This window comes from Aptenodytes forsteri, unplaced genomic scaffold (genome assembly GCF_000699145.1).
Source record: "Aptenodytes forsteri isolate BGI_AS27 unplaced genomic scaffold, ASM69914v1 Scaffold321, whole genome shotgun sequence".
Lineage (NCBI taxonomy): Eukaryota > Metazoa > Chordata > Aves > Sphenisciformes > Spheniscidae > Aptenodytes > Aptenodytes forsteri.
In genome coordinates, this window is record NW_008795030.1 from 1,910,078 (window position 1) to 1,925,720 (window position 15,643).

Here is a 15,643-nt window from a genome sequence, read left to right on the forward strand (position 1 = left end):
AATATATGTTGCATTCCTTCTGAAATTCAGGAGCAAATTCAAAGAAATCAGTGGAGTGATGCCTGTGTAGTGATAAAGATGCCCCCTCCTACCTTCTGCTGGTTTTCACCCTGAGCCTTCCCTGATTTGTAGGAATTACATTGGTACATCTGTTATCTGGCCAGCAGAGGGAAGCAGAAAGATATATTAAAACCACACTGTTTTCCCAGCCTGCACTCTGCAGGGTTCCTTTTCAAGTCCAGCCAACACTCACAGGTGCCAAGGGCCTCCTGGGCTTTCTGGATCCAGCTTTCAAGCTACTTCCTCTGCTGGTGGAAAGAGGATGCCCATGGCCCCTGCTGACAGTCTCCTGCTGTCTGGTGACTACGTGGTAACCCCAGAACTCTGAAAATTAAGTATATTAAGAATTTCTGAAACTTTGTGGACCAGGTATGTAAAGTAGGTAAATCAAGGAAGTATTTGGCATCTTCCTTCTTTCTTCTTCTGCCTTTGGCATCTTCTCTTTCTTCTCCTTCCTTTGATCTGTTCCTCCTTGCTTGTCTCTCCCATCTCAGTGATATCAGGAGTGTATTATCTCAGGATTGAATAACAGCAATCAAGGATGTAAAGGACAGAAGATGAGGGAAAATGATCAAGGTAGAGAAGTTGCTTAAATACCTTCTGTAGGCGCCATCAGTCTGTCTGGTCAGCTTCCAGGAGTTCCAGATGACCTGATGCTAAGTTCTGACTAAAAGAGAAGAGGCAGAGTCTTAAGGTAGCTTCACAAAGCACTCCCTTCCCTTTGAGAATTTCCTGCTTGAAGGGCAGAGCAGGCAGGAAGCCAAACCACAAGCTACACAAGGGCTTGGCTGATTCTTTCTTAAGCTTTATCCCTAGAGAAAAGTTACCGCACCACGTAGGGGAGGGGAAGCATTAGATCCATTAACACTAGACCGTTTGGGGGCTGCTGACTTAGTTTCCTCCATCAAAAGCACTCGACTGTGTCCTTTTCAGCACGAGCCATTTTGGAGCGCATTCCTTTAGCAGGGTAGTCAGGAATAAGTGCCAGTACATGAAGTTTACCCACTTGTAATTTAGGCAATGTAAAGAGCTTATTTGCTTCTTACTACCTGACCTAGAATACCGAACAGGTGAGTTGACCCACTTTTGTAACTCTGCCAGTTTACCACTGTCTTCACACATCCCTATGGGTACCGAACACTGGAGTTTGCAAGGTATTTCTGACGGACTTACCTTGCAGCTCAGCGCCCCCTTACATTACCAGAATACAATTCAAAGCATTCAAAGGGCACAGAGGTGCGCAGTCACTTTAGCAGGAGGTGTATTTCCAAGGGCGTTTAGATGTCTAATCTCCAATTACTTTCAACAACACTGAGGTGATGATGGGCATGCCAAACCCAGAGCTGGATGCATTGGATGGGAGAAGGGCTCTGTAGCTGTTTCCCTGACACGTGCTATCCTGGAAGGCGCTAATCAAGAACGTGCTGCCGGAGTAGTAACTCCCCTTTACGGGGCAGGGCTGAGCATGGGACTCCATCCAAGCTTCAGTGGGCTGGTCAGCAGGAGCAGCCAAGCCTGGGCAACACCAGGGAACGGAGCTTGCAGATGCAGTTTTTTATCAGCTGCTTTGGAAACCTGCTGCAATTTTAATAGCCAGTTCTAGCGAATTGGACCAATCTTGCTTTCCTCAGCACAAGCCTCTTGTCCACGGAGGTGGAGAACCTCAAGCACGTGGCAGGGCTTCCACGTGGCAGGGCCACATGGAGATGCAAGCTGAAGACCAGAGCAGTGCAGTGTCTGTTCTGCTTCTAGTTCTGGGGGTTGATAAAAAATAGCTAGCTCAGGATCCCTGCCTGCTCCATGTGTACAAGCCCTCAGACCACATCGTCAGAAATCTCCTCGTGTCAGTTTGGCATCCTAGGAGTATCACACAGGGGCTGAACTGAAACACAGTGTAAGTCAGAGCAGCTCTGCTGAAATTCCCAGAGTTGCATCACATACCTCAGCTTTTGGTTTGTTCTGAAGCATTTTCCTACAAAGAAAAAATATGTGGAAAAGATTATTTGTGACCATCTGCTTTATAACTCAGGGGGCATTTTTATGAGGAAGGCCAAATCCACAAGGATTACATGTGCACATAACAAGAACTGGAGACCTGGGATCTGGTTCCTTGCAATGCTCTTCCAGTTTTAATAGAAGTGGCACATATTTGTGTTTTATTATTTTTAGCATTATAGTAGCATTATTACACTTGTCCATGCATGTAGCAAGAAACAGCTCAGCTGCAGTGGAAAAACAGACTGGTGAAGTGATTTGCCCATGATCTCACTATAAATCAACGGCATCTTCTCCGGTAGACAACACTGCCTGCCCACTCCCATCTCCTCTTCCCTTTAGTCTACTCTTTTGCGAGACCAAGCAGAGCAAGAGCCTCCATTCTTCTCCCTGCCATTTCTGGTTGTTTCTTAAGGGCGAGCGGGTCATTCAGGGTTGCTGCTGCTGCTGCTATATGGCCATCAGCACAGGTCCTGTCTGGACGGTGTTTTTTAATCAACCGTATGCTCGTCCTATGCAAGTTTCCATTTCCCCACTTTTAACCTTGCATCTTTCCTGCTCCTTCTTGATCCTGCAAAAACTTCTACACAATCAAATCCCTTCATGCAGCTTTGTGTCTTTGCACGAGTGGAATGATGCCCAAACTACTTTCTTTTCTACTCTCAACTCCACATTGCCTCGTTCTTCAATTCCATGCATCTCATTCTCTTTCCCTCGCTGTTATGCCCATGCTATTTTTTGGGGGGCATCCGATCATTGTCAGAATCCAACTCTGAAGTCATCAGAACGGGAACTAAGTCACTTCCAGGCACTTCCAGAATATTTTCCATTGGTAACTGGCAGACAAGACAATCAATGAAGTTCACATAATGGTAGAATGCTCTCAAAGAACAGGAACTTCAGCTCTTTCCATCCTACATGCTGGAATCATTTCACATTTATGTTAGTACAAAGTTATTTCTTTCATCTTGCATGGTCCCAGATCTCCCAAATCCCACTTTTTTTTCTGGGATTGGAAGAAGTAGGGCATGCTACCGACGGCATTCAGCACTTCATGGGACCACGCCTGAAAAGCTGGGGGTATCATGTGTGACACTGGCAGGTTTTGATTTCTTTGGCTCTATAAATCCCACACAGTCCTCTTTTTGAAAAGCCCAGAAAGAGAACAGAGTCAGGAAAGGTGTGGTGACTGTGAATAATGCATTCTGCCCACGTGCTGAATTAATAAGGTCCAACTCAGATGTTACAGGTGAGATTTTAGATTTGCTGTGGCTCCCAGTCTATACAAATTGCCATGTAGACAGTAGAGAAATTTGATCTTCCTCATACTCAGAAATATTCAGTTTTCCATGCAGCAGGAGACTTGCATTAAAAGATTATAATTTTGGAACACTGACGACATCTATCTCAATGCACAATTACAATTAAAGCATAAAATTCGGGGGTGCAAGTGATGGCTTGGAAAATGTTACAGGAAATACAATAATACCATCATTTATGCTGTTGGTACACCTTCAGCTGGAATGTTCTGTTTAGTTCTGGCCACCCTAACTCTAAAAAAAGGCTACGGCAGAAATAGACTCAATTTAGAAATAAGAGATATGATCATTAGAGCCCCCATAAAGACTGAAAACTCTGAAGATATTTAATTTAGAGAGAAGGCAGATAAGATGGCTTGAAATGTATGTGAAATAATTAAGAAAAGTGAAATAGTGAGCTTCTCCCATATCATATTAAACAGAAGAATATCAGCATAAACTTAAAAACCAATAGATTTAAACTTGAAAGAAGGAAGTAATTGTACAAACAGTGTTCATTCTCCATTTGTAAACTGGGATGGTAATTTACCATGAAAGCCGTTTGGAGCAACAGATATACAAATAAAAAAAAAAAATTAATAGTAGTTCACTCACAGCCATAAGGGCCAGTAAGACCAGTTGTAAGGGAGGTACATGTGGACACGTATGGACTGTATGGACCATTGCTCTGTTCCAGCATCACTGGTCTCAGAGTTACTCCTAAAAGAATTGGTATGTTTTGGTCTGTGCTCGGCAAGATGAAGAGCAGGGATGTACTGCGGAAAGGAGCTGTCCCATTAGCATCGGTGTGAGCCCATGCCTGTGTCTCATTGCGTGTGCCCCGGGAGAGAGGTAACTAATACAGCTTGGTCGATGTGTGTGATATTTCTCTTGCTAGAATGAAAACCTAGGCCCAGGATTCTATAGTGTGTAACTCATCAGTCTGCAGAGATCAACAGCACCTCATTGTCAAAGAAAGGAACTCGATACTTCTCTTCACTGGTAAGAGGAAGCATTTTATTTCAGACTGATTTCCAAAGCTGCTGAAGTCACCTAGTGGCTTTGCATTGACTTCAGTGGACTATGGATCTGGTCTTTAACTGACTCTGTCGACTATGTCTGCAATACCTCCTTAGTGTTGTATTTGGGATGTTTTGAAAATCCAACCAAGAAGGAAAATCATTTCTCATTGTCAGACAGTTATAATTAAGGTGGAAGTCTAACAGCTATTCTAAGCTGCTTTTTCATATGCTCTTACCTTTTAAATTTCTACTGGGGCTGAAATTTCCTTTGCTCAGTCTCACCCAGAGGTGGCCCTTTTTAGTTTTGCATGAACCTTTTCAAGCAAAATTGGCAGAGCTGTTGTTAAGTTACCAAAGTGTAAAGAAGGATCCATACACACACACTTTGTGGACTCATTTAGTATATTGTACTAAGCTATCTGAAATTCACAGCTGAAGCGGATGATTTCAGGACCTGTTCTCTCTAACACAAGACTTAAAGGTTGTCTTTAAGGTTTCTTTTGCAAGCTGATGGGCACCTCCACCCCAAAAAGAAGAAATCAGTGAAACTTAGTACCTGAAAAAGTCACTCTTGCCCCTATTTCATCTCGTAGCACTTGCAGCCATCAATTCTGCATAGCAAAGTTTCTGCTGTTTTTAAAATGCAAAAGGTGATTTGTCCTTTAGAAGTACATTTGGTAAATTCCAGGCCTCAGTTACTTCCCAGTTTCTTTCCAACTCAGCTACTGACAGTTTCCTTGCTCCCTCTGTTTCCAGGTTCCATGCATGGGATGCAAGAAAACCTCCAACTATCCAGCTGCAAATGCCTACAAGATCATGTTTTCAGTCCAAGCAAGACTTTAGCGAGGGAAACTAGCATGTTTCAACAACCCATTGCTAGGAAGATTGAGGAAATCCCCACTCCAGCACCTAGTCAGTACTATGTAAGGAGATTTAGAAGGGAGGAGAAGGCGGGGGCACAGCTAATCTGTAATGTTTGTGAAGTGACATTTGATGTTCCAGAAAACACTAGAACTAGCTGTAACCTACCTAGTTGGGGTACAGCTCTCAGGGTACTTCTACAGCCACGTCACTGGCTTTGATACTGAAAGACCCCATAGCACCCCATGAGTTTTCATCCCAGAAATCTGACCTGCGTTGGTTGGTTATAGGGAACTTCTGCCAAGAACCTCAAGGCAGGTGAATGTTACATCGTTAACAGGTACTGGGTTTTGAGGTTCAACCTCAGAGCTGGGAATCAGGTCTGCGTACGTACAACTGATGTAATTGACTGTGCCCTTCCACTTGCTGTGGAGCTGTGCCAGTTTATATCAGCCGAGGACCTAGCCTTCAGGTTCAGTTCCTGAACCTCCTGCTGATTCACCCTTGTGTAAGTCACTTAACTGTTCTGTGCCTGATGCTCCCCACCCATGCCATGGTGACCAGGCTTCACTGGGGTGTTGTAAACTTTAGTCCACAGGAATTCAGAGTGTGTTCTGAGATATGGAAGATGTTAACAAAACACAAAGTGTTATTAACAATTATCAGATAGCTTATAATAACATACGCACTGCTAATGGACTTGCCTGTCCCTTCAATGGTGTCTTGCTATAGCTGTGATTACTTCTGGATTGTTTTGTTATTCTTCAGAGAGAGTTTTTGTCTTTTTCTGCACAGCATGTCTGCGTTGCAGACGTTTCCTAGTGAGCTGTCCCCTTTTAAACTGCACTTTAATGCAAGATACATCCACTGTGTGGTGAGGCAGAGCACATTGACTCTTTATAATATTTGATGACTTTGCATAGCTGTTTAAGACAGAATGAAGATGACACAATTTAATAAGCTTAATAAGTTGCCATTCATCAGCTGAGACATCTTAACTGGCTGCATGCATGTTCTTGAAGCAATTCATGCTTTTATAAAGTAATTTGATACAGTTTAAACATCAGCAAAGGTGTTTTAAACAAACATGTCTTACCTCACGATTTGGGTGTGCAAAGAGCACACGTACAGAGTTACCAAGACTCAGCTGACATGGGGTAATCATGTTAGCTCACACAACCTATACGCTAAGACTGTGAACTTTCTTATAATGACTCACTCCGACTGAGTATCTGCCCCAGCATGTTCTAAGTTGATTAAACTAGTTTGCAGGCCATAATTATTTTCTATATCATACTATAATGGATTCGCATCATATTATTTTTAACATTGTAAGAATTTGCTTCTGGGAACGGCCTTCTTGAATTAATCACTGACTCATGATTTACTGTAGGAGATAATATCTAACCTACAAGAGGCAGAACAGGAAACTATCTATTTAAAAGATGGCAGTGTCTGATAATTTATGACTATAGACAAAGAGACATCTGAGAAGAAAAAGAAGGCCAGATCCTGCAGTCTTTATATGGTCACTGCTCTCAGTCAGGCAAAAAGGAACTTTTGTCTAGTAACTGGAGGATCTGCTTTTGAGGCAGTGACAGTTGAAAGTTGACGAATATTGGAGGAAAAATGAGTGAGAAACAAGAAAACAGCATCCCAAGCTGTCCTCAAAGCTCTGGGACCAAACACTATATTAAACTAAAGCCAGTTAAACATCGTGACTATTGTAGGCATTTCACTAGCTGAATATAGAAAACATAAGAAAAAAAAAAACGGGAAAAAGCATCAGTCTTTTTGTGTTTGGATCTTTTATGCAGGTTTCTTGCTACCTCCTCACTCTTGTGCATGAACTGGACTCTTCCACTTACATCAGTGAATTAGCCTTGACTGTTAAATGTTTTCTCTAACTATAGCCTGGTTAGAAAAAGTCCATTTCAGCAGCCAACAATAAAACACTTTAAATCCTGGAGCACGTTCCAGGAGGTTAGGCTTCATCCTGGGAATTTGAAGAATCTCCCTTTGTCCCATTTCACCGTGATCTATTCTGTGATTCTGGGTAACTTGGCACCATAGGTTTTTTGACTCTGTTCCTTACAGAGCAATTCTCACTTTGAGCGTGAGGCTCCTTAGGAGCTGTGGATGAAATGTGTTTCTATGTATATTTTGTAGAAGAGCTGCAGTGTGCACCAGAGCAGTGACTGGAGCAGGTAGCAGAGCGCTCCAGAGGAGCAATGTGACCTGCTCCCCCAGGGACTTTTGGCACCTCTGTTCAAGTTAATTGCCTCGGGGACCGCTAGCAGCAAAACAACTGTGCTGCACAGTGAGCTTGGTGCAAGCTGCAGGAGGGCACAAACACTCCAGCAGTTCCCTGCAGGCTTGAACAAACTGAAATACAGATTCTTCAAGTCATCCTTAGCGCAAAGCCATCAGCCCACCCTGCAGTCCCAGCAGCGACAGCCACAGATACATCTCCTTTTCTCTGTGGCGCTTTCCAGGAGCTTCCACGCAGATGCCCCTTTGGTGTGTTGGCAGCACCACCTCAAATTCTGTGCTCAGTTGGTGACTTGAACAAAACCAGACACGTAGAGCTGACGTCGGAGAAGTCTGGAGACAGCAGTTAAACACACAAAGCCACATTTTCTGCAAGAGTTTCAAGTCCCCGGCGTCTGTGTAAATGTGACCTTTACATGCTGGGCAGTCACAAAGAGCGCTACCTACAATTGGTAAGCACTCCCAGATTTTGGCCCTAATAATGCCTACAGCTGTATCATTAGAATCACTCACAATGGAGACAACTGGATTTTAAATGTGGGTTTTCCTTTGTTGGTAATTACCCACAGGTAAAGTCAATTCAAAGGCATTCACAAGCCCTTTTTCTTTTTTCTGAAACAGACCTCTATGTTGCTTTGCTTGCAGAAATTCAATGTTTCTGGCCAGACGGTGTTTGTGTCCAAAACCACAAGAGGATTAAATTTGGAAAAATTTGGAAAATGGCCTTCCCCGTGTACGTGAGCCTTGAGCTGAGAGGAAAGATGTTGCTGGTGATTTTGGTTCTGATTCTCCAGGGTGCAGAGCACCATCGCACACAAATTCAGGTCACTCAGAGCTTCTTAAGGATTTAAGCAGGTGTCGGGACACTAGTGAGTCTCCCTTCCAAGAGCTGTCGGTAGGTCCCTTTGAACCTCTGCTGAGACAACCATCCGAAAACCATCCTGACAGTTTTGAGTAGCCGTAAGGAATCACTAGAACACCCCACAACTCAGTGTAAATGCCAGCGGCTTCAGGAGAAGCCACATTAGTGTATAACGTACCAAGCTCCACAGTACTCTAGCTTTAAAAGAAGTCTACTCCCGGCCCATTGCCTGCTGAGCTTTGAGACCTGGAATGTGAGGGCTCATAGCTTTGTAGCTTCTTACAAGTTATACCACGTGTGTGTTCTCCTCCTGTTTGTTTGATTCTTTAAAATTGCTAATATCTCCATTTGTTCCTATGCTCAGGACAAAGTTTAGAGTTGCTTTATCAGTGTCCCTCGAAATAAGCTCTGGCCAGGGCAGCACTTTTTAAATCCAGAAGTCATTTCCCCACGCAGTCCTGTTATACCGGTTCTTTTTCCTGCTATTACATTCACTGACTGATGCACTCTCTTTCCTCAGTGCCACTGTTGCGGCCTTGTTTGGTACTTACATCCCTTTCCTGTTTGTTTTGCAGACCTCAACGATTCCCTCATCAAGGTGTCTCCCAAGGGTATAACATCTTGCTTCAAGTCAAAGACCTCCCGCCTAACAAGGATGGACAGATTTACTCCAGAGCCTGCAACCTACCAGCCACATAAAGCTACCAAGGAAGCAAAGAAAACTCCTTTCAGGTAAGTCCAGCCTGGAAGACATGCCACTTTCATGGGACATATGAAAATACGTCAGAGCAGAGTGGTCCCGCAGTGTCCCACTATATCGCCCGGTCCAATGTGGCCAGTTATTGCCAGAGGTTTACAGGAACTGTCTCAGAGGTGGAAGTGTTACAGTGCACTGCCTTGAAGGGGAGTGTGGGTTGATAACACCCTGGAGCAGTGTATCAGAGGTTCCTTTATCAGATGATCTCTCAGACATTTACAAACAGTAATTAAACACTGCACCACCCTTATGATGTAGGGGTAATTTCTTATCCCCATTGTACAGAGCAAGAAGCCAGAGCACACGTGACCTGGAAAAAGATCCTTCACATCCCAGGCAGAGGCTTTAAGCACTAGGCTGTGTTTCTTTTGCATTGCCAGTGCCTAACCTCACCCCCAGAGGAGCACACTGGGCATAAAGAGTCAAATCTGGGAACCACTGGGCAGGAGCGGTGAGGGATGCTCATGGCTGCGCAGCAGCTCAAGGAACCTGATGGGTAAAGCATGGGCATTTCCTCAGCCCTTGCTAAGGCTGGGAATTAGAGCTGGAAAGAGGCTTGTAAAACTTCCAAGTACTTCCTTCAAGCCAGAACTGCCATTCCCACGTATTCCATCCTACCGCTTGTTTCGGGGAGATTAAAAGTCATGAAAGGAAACTCCCTTCTCCCAAGCCCTCCTGCCCCTTGGTATCCTCATGAGAAGACAAATAAATCTGCCTATCAGCAAATTGTTCAGGCAATTTTATTGTCACCATGCAGTGACGTTGCCTGGCCTGAGATTAAGATCAACAATAAATTCCTGACCATGGAAAAGAATGAGAACATGAGAAAGCCCACGGCTCTCCTTACCCAACAGGTGTATCTTTACTACATCTCTCAGCAGTTGTATCTTATAACAGGGGTTTTGTAAAAAGAGTGGGAAGCTGTAGGCTGGGAGGGAAGCAATGCCAAGTGGCATTTGATAAGGACAGAGGGCTAGAGGAAAGGGCAAATTAAATACGAGGAGAGAAGATCACCAGTCTGTATTATCAGAAAACACAAAAACACTCCACACCCAACTGCTGGGGTTAGAGCCTGCTCCCTCTCCTGTGTCAGTCAGTGGGAGAGAATGGGAGGAACTCCCGGTTGGAATCATTTGGCATCACTCTCTTGGTTTCAGCGCTATCTCGCTCTGGAGTAGCTGAGCAGCCAGGTCTCTACAGAGGCTGGACCAGTGGCAAGTCTTTGTATTTTACAATAAACAAGTCGGGCTGTCTGTGGCATTGCAATTGGACCCTTTTTTCCCCAGATCATTTCCCAAAGATTTTGGCTTAGGAGGATAAAGCATCCGCCTCCCCAGGGCACTTAACAGAAACCACAGCTTTTATTTCCAGACCTAAAACCCCATCAGCGTGGGACAAGTTCCTCAAATCTCTTTTTCTCCTGACAGGCAGAAATTCTGCTTGACTCTCTCTGCTCCAGCCATCCCACCTTGTAAAGATCCTCCTTCACCTGGGCCTGGGCCATCCAGCCTTGTAGATTACAAAGGGTCTCCAAAGCAGGACTGCTCAAGTGCTGTGTTTGTCTCAAACACAGGGAGATGGACGGGGAGCATGTCACAGGAAAGGTTCCCTGGGCCAGGTAAAAGTAAGAATTGTTCTGAAGTACTTCTCACTACTAGAGACAGCAAAACACAAACGTGACTAAACAGTGCTGTTTGCCCACTCAACAGGAAAAAAAATGAAGCACAGAAATTAGGAGAGCCCACCTGCAAAGGCACGTGGACACCTGAAGACACACACCATTTCTAAACGGCACTTAACTCAGTAGCACGTGGCATGTAGGACCTTTTGTGAATGGGGGACAGTAGGTTTATGATGAGCACCAAGTGTCTAAATTCTTATAAGATCAGAGCACAGCGTCTCCCGACACCTTTAGATGGTCTAATATCATTGCCAACCTGGGCTGAATGGTCTCCAAAGGGCCATGCAGCAGCAATGTGGCAGAAGCAGCGCTAGAGTCCTGACTACCAGCTCTTTATCCAACTTGTTCATCCGTATTTTACAATATTATTTTTAAAGGCAAGATTGAAAAAAGCATGTTTGCAATGCAACGGCCATTAAAGTATCACTGACTGTCAGTGCGTTTGACAAACAGGTTCTGTGAGTTCTGGTGCATGTGTAAAACTATCACACAATTCTGGCTGTTGGTACAACAGACATTTCACCTGCAATATTTTTCTATTTGGTTGGAAGAGAGGAGCACTTGCAGGGAGAGAGGAGAGAGAAAAAAAAAAAGCACGCCTTCTTGCAGTACAGAGAGCCTCCGTGCCCCAGCTGGAGAGCAGCGTTGCAGAGCACCTCAGCACAGTCTCCTTGGTTTTATACCCCTCTGGCTGTCCTGTCCTCCATAGGCTTCACCGGAGCTTTCCTGACGTAAAGCTGAGTAAAACCAGAGAAGAAACACATCCTGCAGCTTGTAATCAGGAAGTGTCTGGTGAAGCGGGAGGAGGGACCCACCCTCAGTGAGGAACAGGTTAAACACACCACCCTGACCTACAGTGACACGCCACCAGTCCCTCCAGCCAGGACCAGCGGGCAGCTGCCTGACTCCTGCAGGCAGTGGTCACGGCTGGAGTTGTTCCTCAACGGCGAAGGAACAGCTCACACAAGGAACAGTGCCGAATTTTGACCCTGACATTAGCATTGATAAGAGAGAGGCAGATGCAGGGACAAATCCTGCTGCAGTGTCCTTGTGCTGAGCAGTTCTTGACTGCGTGGATCGGAGCTCGTCATGGGGTGGAGGTAGAGGTCAGCTCAGCCTGGGTGGATCGTGTCCCTCGGTGCCCGTTGGCTAATTGTTGCCAGGCGCAAGTAACATTATTTTTTCAGTTAGTCAGACTCGTATTTCTTGCCCTGTTTATTTCTTCTAAGATTCTTAAGTCCTTCTGGGAGGTTACTGAAGGGCTGGAAAAGCAGACAATAGCAATACTGCTATTATTTCTAGCGTTTGAACTTACCCAGCTGCAGATTTTGTACCAGCCACCGACAGCGAGAGGACACACTGGTGCCATTAGTTTCTCCAGAGCCCTCGCGGCCGCACAAATGGGGTAATGGGCTTTTCTGGAGCCACGTCCAGATCGTATCCCGGACTTGCAACGTACCGTGTCAAGATGCCAACTCCCCGAGAGCTGTTCCGCTGACTAAGCTAGGACAAGATCCCCCGCCAATGTAAATCAGCCCGTTTCAGTTAAAGGAACAGAGCTAGGCCAGTTTATTTGTGCTGAAGATCCGGCCCACAGTTGTTACGGATGGTTACCAAATTAATTAAAGAGGAAGGGAATGGGCTAGAAACACCTTCTGCAGCTGGTGGAGAAATGCCCTCTTTCATTTTCATCAGTCTTTTATGCCAATTTGATTAGAAACCCATGCAATACCATGCCAGTACATGAAAAGGACAAGGGGACGCCATCGCCACAAAGCCATCTGTGTAGTCTTCGCTCTGTTGCTAGAAAAAAAAAACCCCACATCTCCATTCCACTCTGGCCTGAAAAGAGGGGAAGAAAATTCCACTGGATCAAAACTCCCAGTCATGAGACGAGAGGTGACTTGAGCCCTTTGCCCACGAGAACGCACAATACGTACAGGACTATTCTGTACTATACCACAACGAGCAGAACTACAGGGGGGCGAAATACTTTGCAATTAAATCGGTCAGTGGCTGATACAAAGCAGCAGCTTTAGTAAAGGCTGGTTATTCAGCAGTTGTTGATGCCTGGGCTGTTTGGAGCCGGGGTCTCAGTGTTTCCGGGAGCTCTGGGTAATCCCTTGCACAGGAATCAGTCAGATGTACAATCGAGACAACCCTCGACATACTAAAGCTAACCCAAAGTCCGGCACAGCGAATGTGAGCACTAAACTAATTCTATGGCCAAGGACGCTTTCCAGCTGAAGACACCAGGACATTCGCACTGGCTGAGGGTTTTAGTACCAGTCTCATCAATCAGAAATTTAGTTACACAAATCCAAGGAACTACCCGAGGAAATGGGTGAGAAAGCAGAGCGGAGGGGGCCCTCACTGACTTCATTAAAGCTTTCCACGCTGCGAAACGGATGCAGGCAGAGTTTCGTTTTCCTCTGTCTTTGATCCTCTCCGATACCCAGCCCAGCACCAGGGCATCTCCAAACACAACGTGTGGGTGTCCTAACAAAACACAGGATGCTGTTTTTCCCTTTATAGCGATGGAGAACCACACCACGCACCGAGATCCTCAGCTGCTTGGTTGATGATGCAAGGAATGAATAAGCATGAATAAAGACACAGAAACTGGGTGTTATTTGTGGAAGTGAAGAGCGGAGCCCTCCGCCCAGCGCTGGGGATACCAGAGCTCTTGCACAACTCAGCTCACATGCTGCTCCGTTTCTCTTTTTTTATCCCTCTCTCTCATTGCAGGTGCTTATTCACCCAGAGCACTCGGGAAGTATTTCTTCGTCTACGGCTACGGTAGGAAGCGGCTCCTAGCGCTGTGAGCGGCACAACCCGGACACCAGAGCAGGGACTTCTGTCAGACTCTGCAAAGCACGAGCTAACTCGCAGTAAGCAGTCCTGTCCTCAGCCTGCCGCGGTTGGCTGGCTGATAGTTCAGCAGCTGATTAGCGGTACTTGGTACTGTATGTTGGAAGATGATCATTAGCTAAAGGTGATTGAGAGCTTCCAGTTTTGTAGATGTTGAATAATTACTACAGTTAATGGGAGTTGCAAAAAAACTTCTCTTGGTGATTTCATCTGACAAACCGAAGAGAAAACGGGTGCCGGAGACCGCCCATGCCCATAGGAGATGTTACCCTTTTCCTTTTCTTTTCCCCTTTCCCCTTTCCTTTTTCCCTTTCTTTTCCCCTTTCCTTCCTCCTAAGAAAGGAGTCCTTTCTTATCAGGGTAGAAATACGTGAGAAGGGCAGCGTGGGCAAATCCTGCACCTCTGCCGCTTGCTCGCTCAGGGGATGGACACTGGGTTTGCCACACAGCGTCAGGCCTTGGCGCAGCCGAAGGACAACGCCTGTGCAGAACGCGTGTCAAACCTCCACGGTGCGGGGGTGCGTGTGGCCAGACACCCTCCGCCGCACGCCCGCCAGGTACATTTTACAAGCCAGTTGACTCGAGCATTTCTGACTCGAGTCAGCACAAACCAGCTGCCGACTGTCCAGAGCAGATTCCGCTCCAGAGGAAGCCGCTCTCATTTGTCAGCGCGAGCCCTTTGCAAAACACAAGTGGGTTCATACTTTCACACGACCTTTGTTCGCTCAGAGGTGAATCGCCTTCATCACTCGTATCTTAATCTTCAAAAGGAACTGGTGGGCTCCAGGCAAAGAGTCAAGAATGCTTTCGCATATTTGGGAGCTCCGCTTTACGCAACCTCTACAGCAACTCGCCTTTGCTGGAAGGGATGAACGATACTGAGCCAGTCAGCAAAACACCCACCCTCGGCAGGGGTGGCAGGGGGCGGTGACTGGGTCTGCTCTTACGCTGGCGTGAATCAACCGGCATTTGCCTGCACGCAGCGGAGTTACCGTGATTTAAAACCTGACAAAGTCAGGATTACCCAGAACCTGCACAGAAAAAGTACCTGGTTCTCTGCCTCCATCCCACGAGCAGAAAGCGGGGGGAAGTCATTTGCGCAGCGCAGAGACGCACGGCTCCGGCCAGGGCAGTTCTCACCCTGCAAAACTTAGGACAGGTTCGTAGCCGGTGTGAAATGGATCACGGTAAAATCCAGCAAAATTCATTGCTCTTCTGCTGGGAACCTAAAGTTACCAGTGCCATGGCTTTTGCTGTTGTAAATTAGGAGCAACGCTACTAGAATCAATGGAGTTAGGCTAGCGTAACCGAGAAGAGAATCAGACGGGTAGTGCTGTGTTTACACTGGTAGGAAGTTACCCCAAAATCAGACTTTTAGAGCAACTAATTGAGGGGCGAGAGGTCACCGAGAGCCCATAACATTGCGTGCACCAAAAAAAACCCCCAGAGTTGCCTGGAGCCTTCCCAAACCCGTACTGCACGGCAGAGCAAGCTGCCTGCGCCACCAGGGGTTTCCCCAGGGCCCCAGCCTCCGCCACGGCAATGGCAGCTCATGGGGGAGAGCACTAGCGCTGCGCAGAAACCTAGAGCGAGCCGCCGGGGTGCTCCCAGCTCCGTCCGCCTCCGTGGACATCCATGTCCATACAAACATGCTGTTTGTACCGATTCCTTGGGTTCAGGCCTCTCCGATGGTGTGGAGGACACGGCGCTTCCCCTGAACCGCCTACCCCCTTGTCTCTTAGGGGGCTGGGTGCTCCCTCTCCCACAGGCAGCGGGAAACCTCCGTTCTTACCTTAGTAGCTAGTCCTTGTCCGCGTGGTCAGGCAGGATCGGTTCACCCTCCCCAGGACCAGCCCCGCGGAGGCAGCGCTGGCAGGGTGCCCTGCGCGTGGAGTCCTGCCGCAGAGCTCTCCCTGCGAAGAACAGAGCCCCTGCGTCCACCCGACGCACCAGGGTGACGAGGGG

The 15,643-nt window shown here is 46.6% G+C and overlaps 2 protein-coding genes across 2 annotated transcripts in view; one reads left to right on the forward strand and one right to left on the reverse strand.

The window, feature by feature from the left end:
* Window positions 1-7,489, reverse strand: part of NIPAL3 (NIPA like domain containing 3) — a 26,027-nt gene extending 18,538 nt beyond the window's left edge. The window contains exon 1 of the mRNA XM_009276235.1: window positions 7,475-7,489. The gene's annotated coding sequence lies outside the window, so the exon portion shown is untranslated. The remainder of the gene's footprint in view (window positions 1-7,474) is intronic.
* The window catches only part of STPG1 (sperm tail PG-rich repeat containing 1), a 15,272-nt gene extending 1,640 nt beyond the window's left edge, over window positions 1-13,632 (forward strand). The window contains 8 exon segments of the mRNA XM_009276293.1: window positions 4,252-4,281; window positions 4,284-4,355; window positions 5,132-5,193; window positions 5,195-5,224; window positions 5,226-5,298; window positions 8,153-8,240; window positions 8,945-9,101; window positions 13,572-13,632. Of these exon segments, the coding sequence (XP_009274568.1) occupies window positions 4,252-4,281; window positions 4,284-4,355; window positions 5,132-5,193; window positions 5,195-5,224; window positions 5,226-5,298; window positions 8,153-8,240; window positions 8,945-9,101; window positions 13,572-13,632 (573 nt within the window).
* The last annotated feature ends 2,011 nt before the right edge of the window (window positions 13,633-15,643 follow it).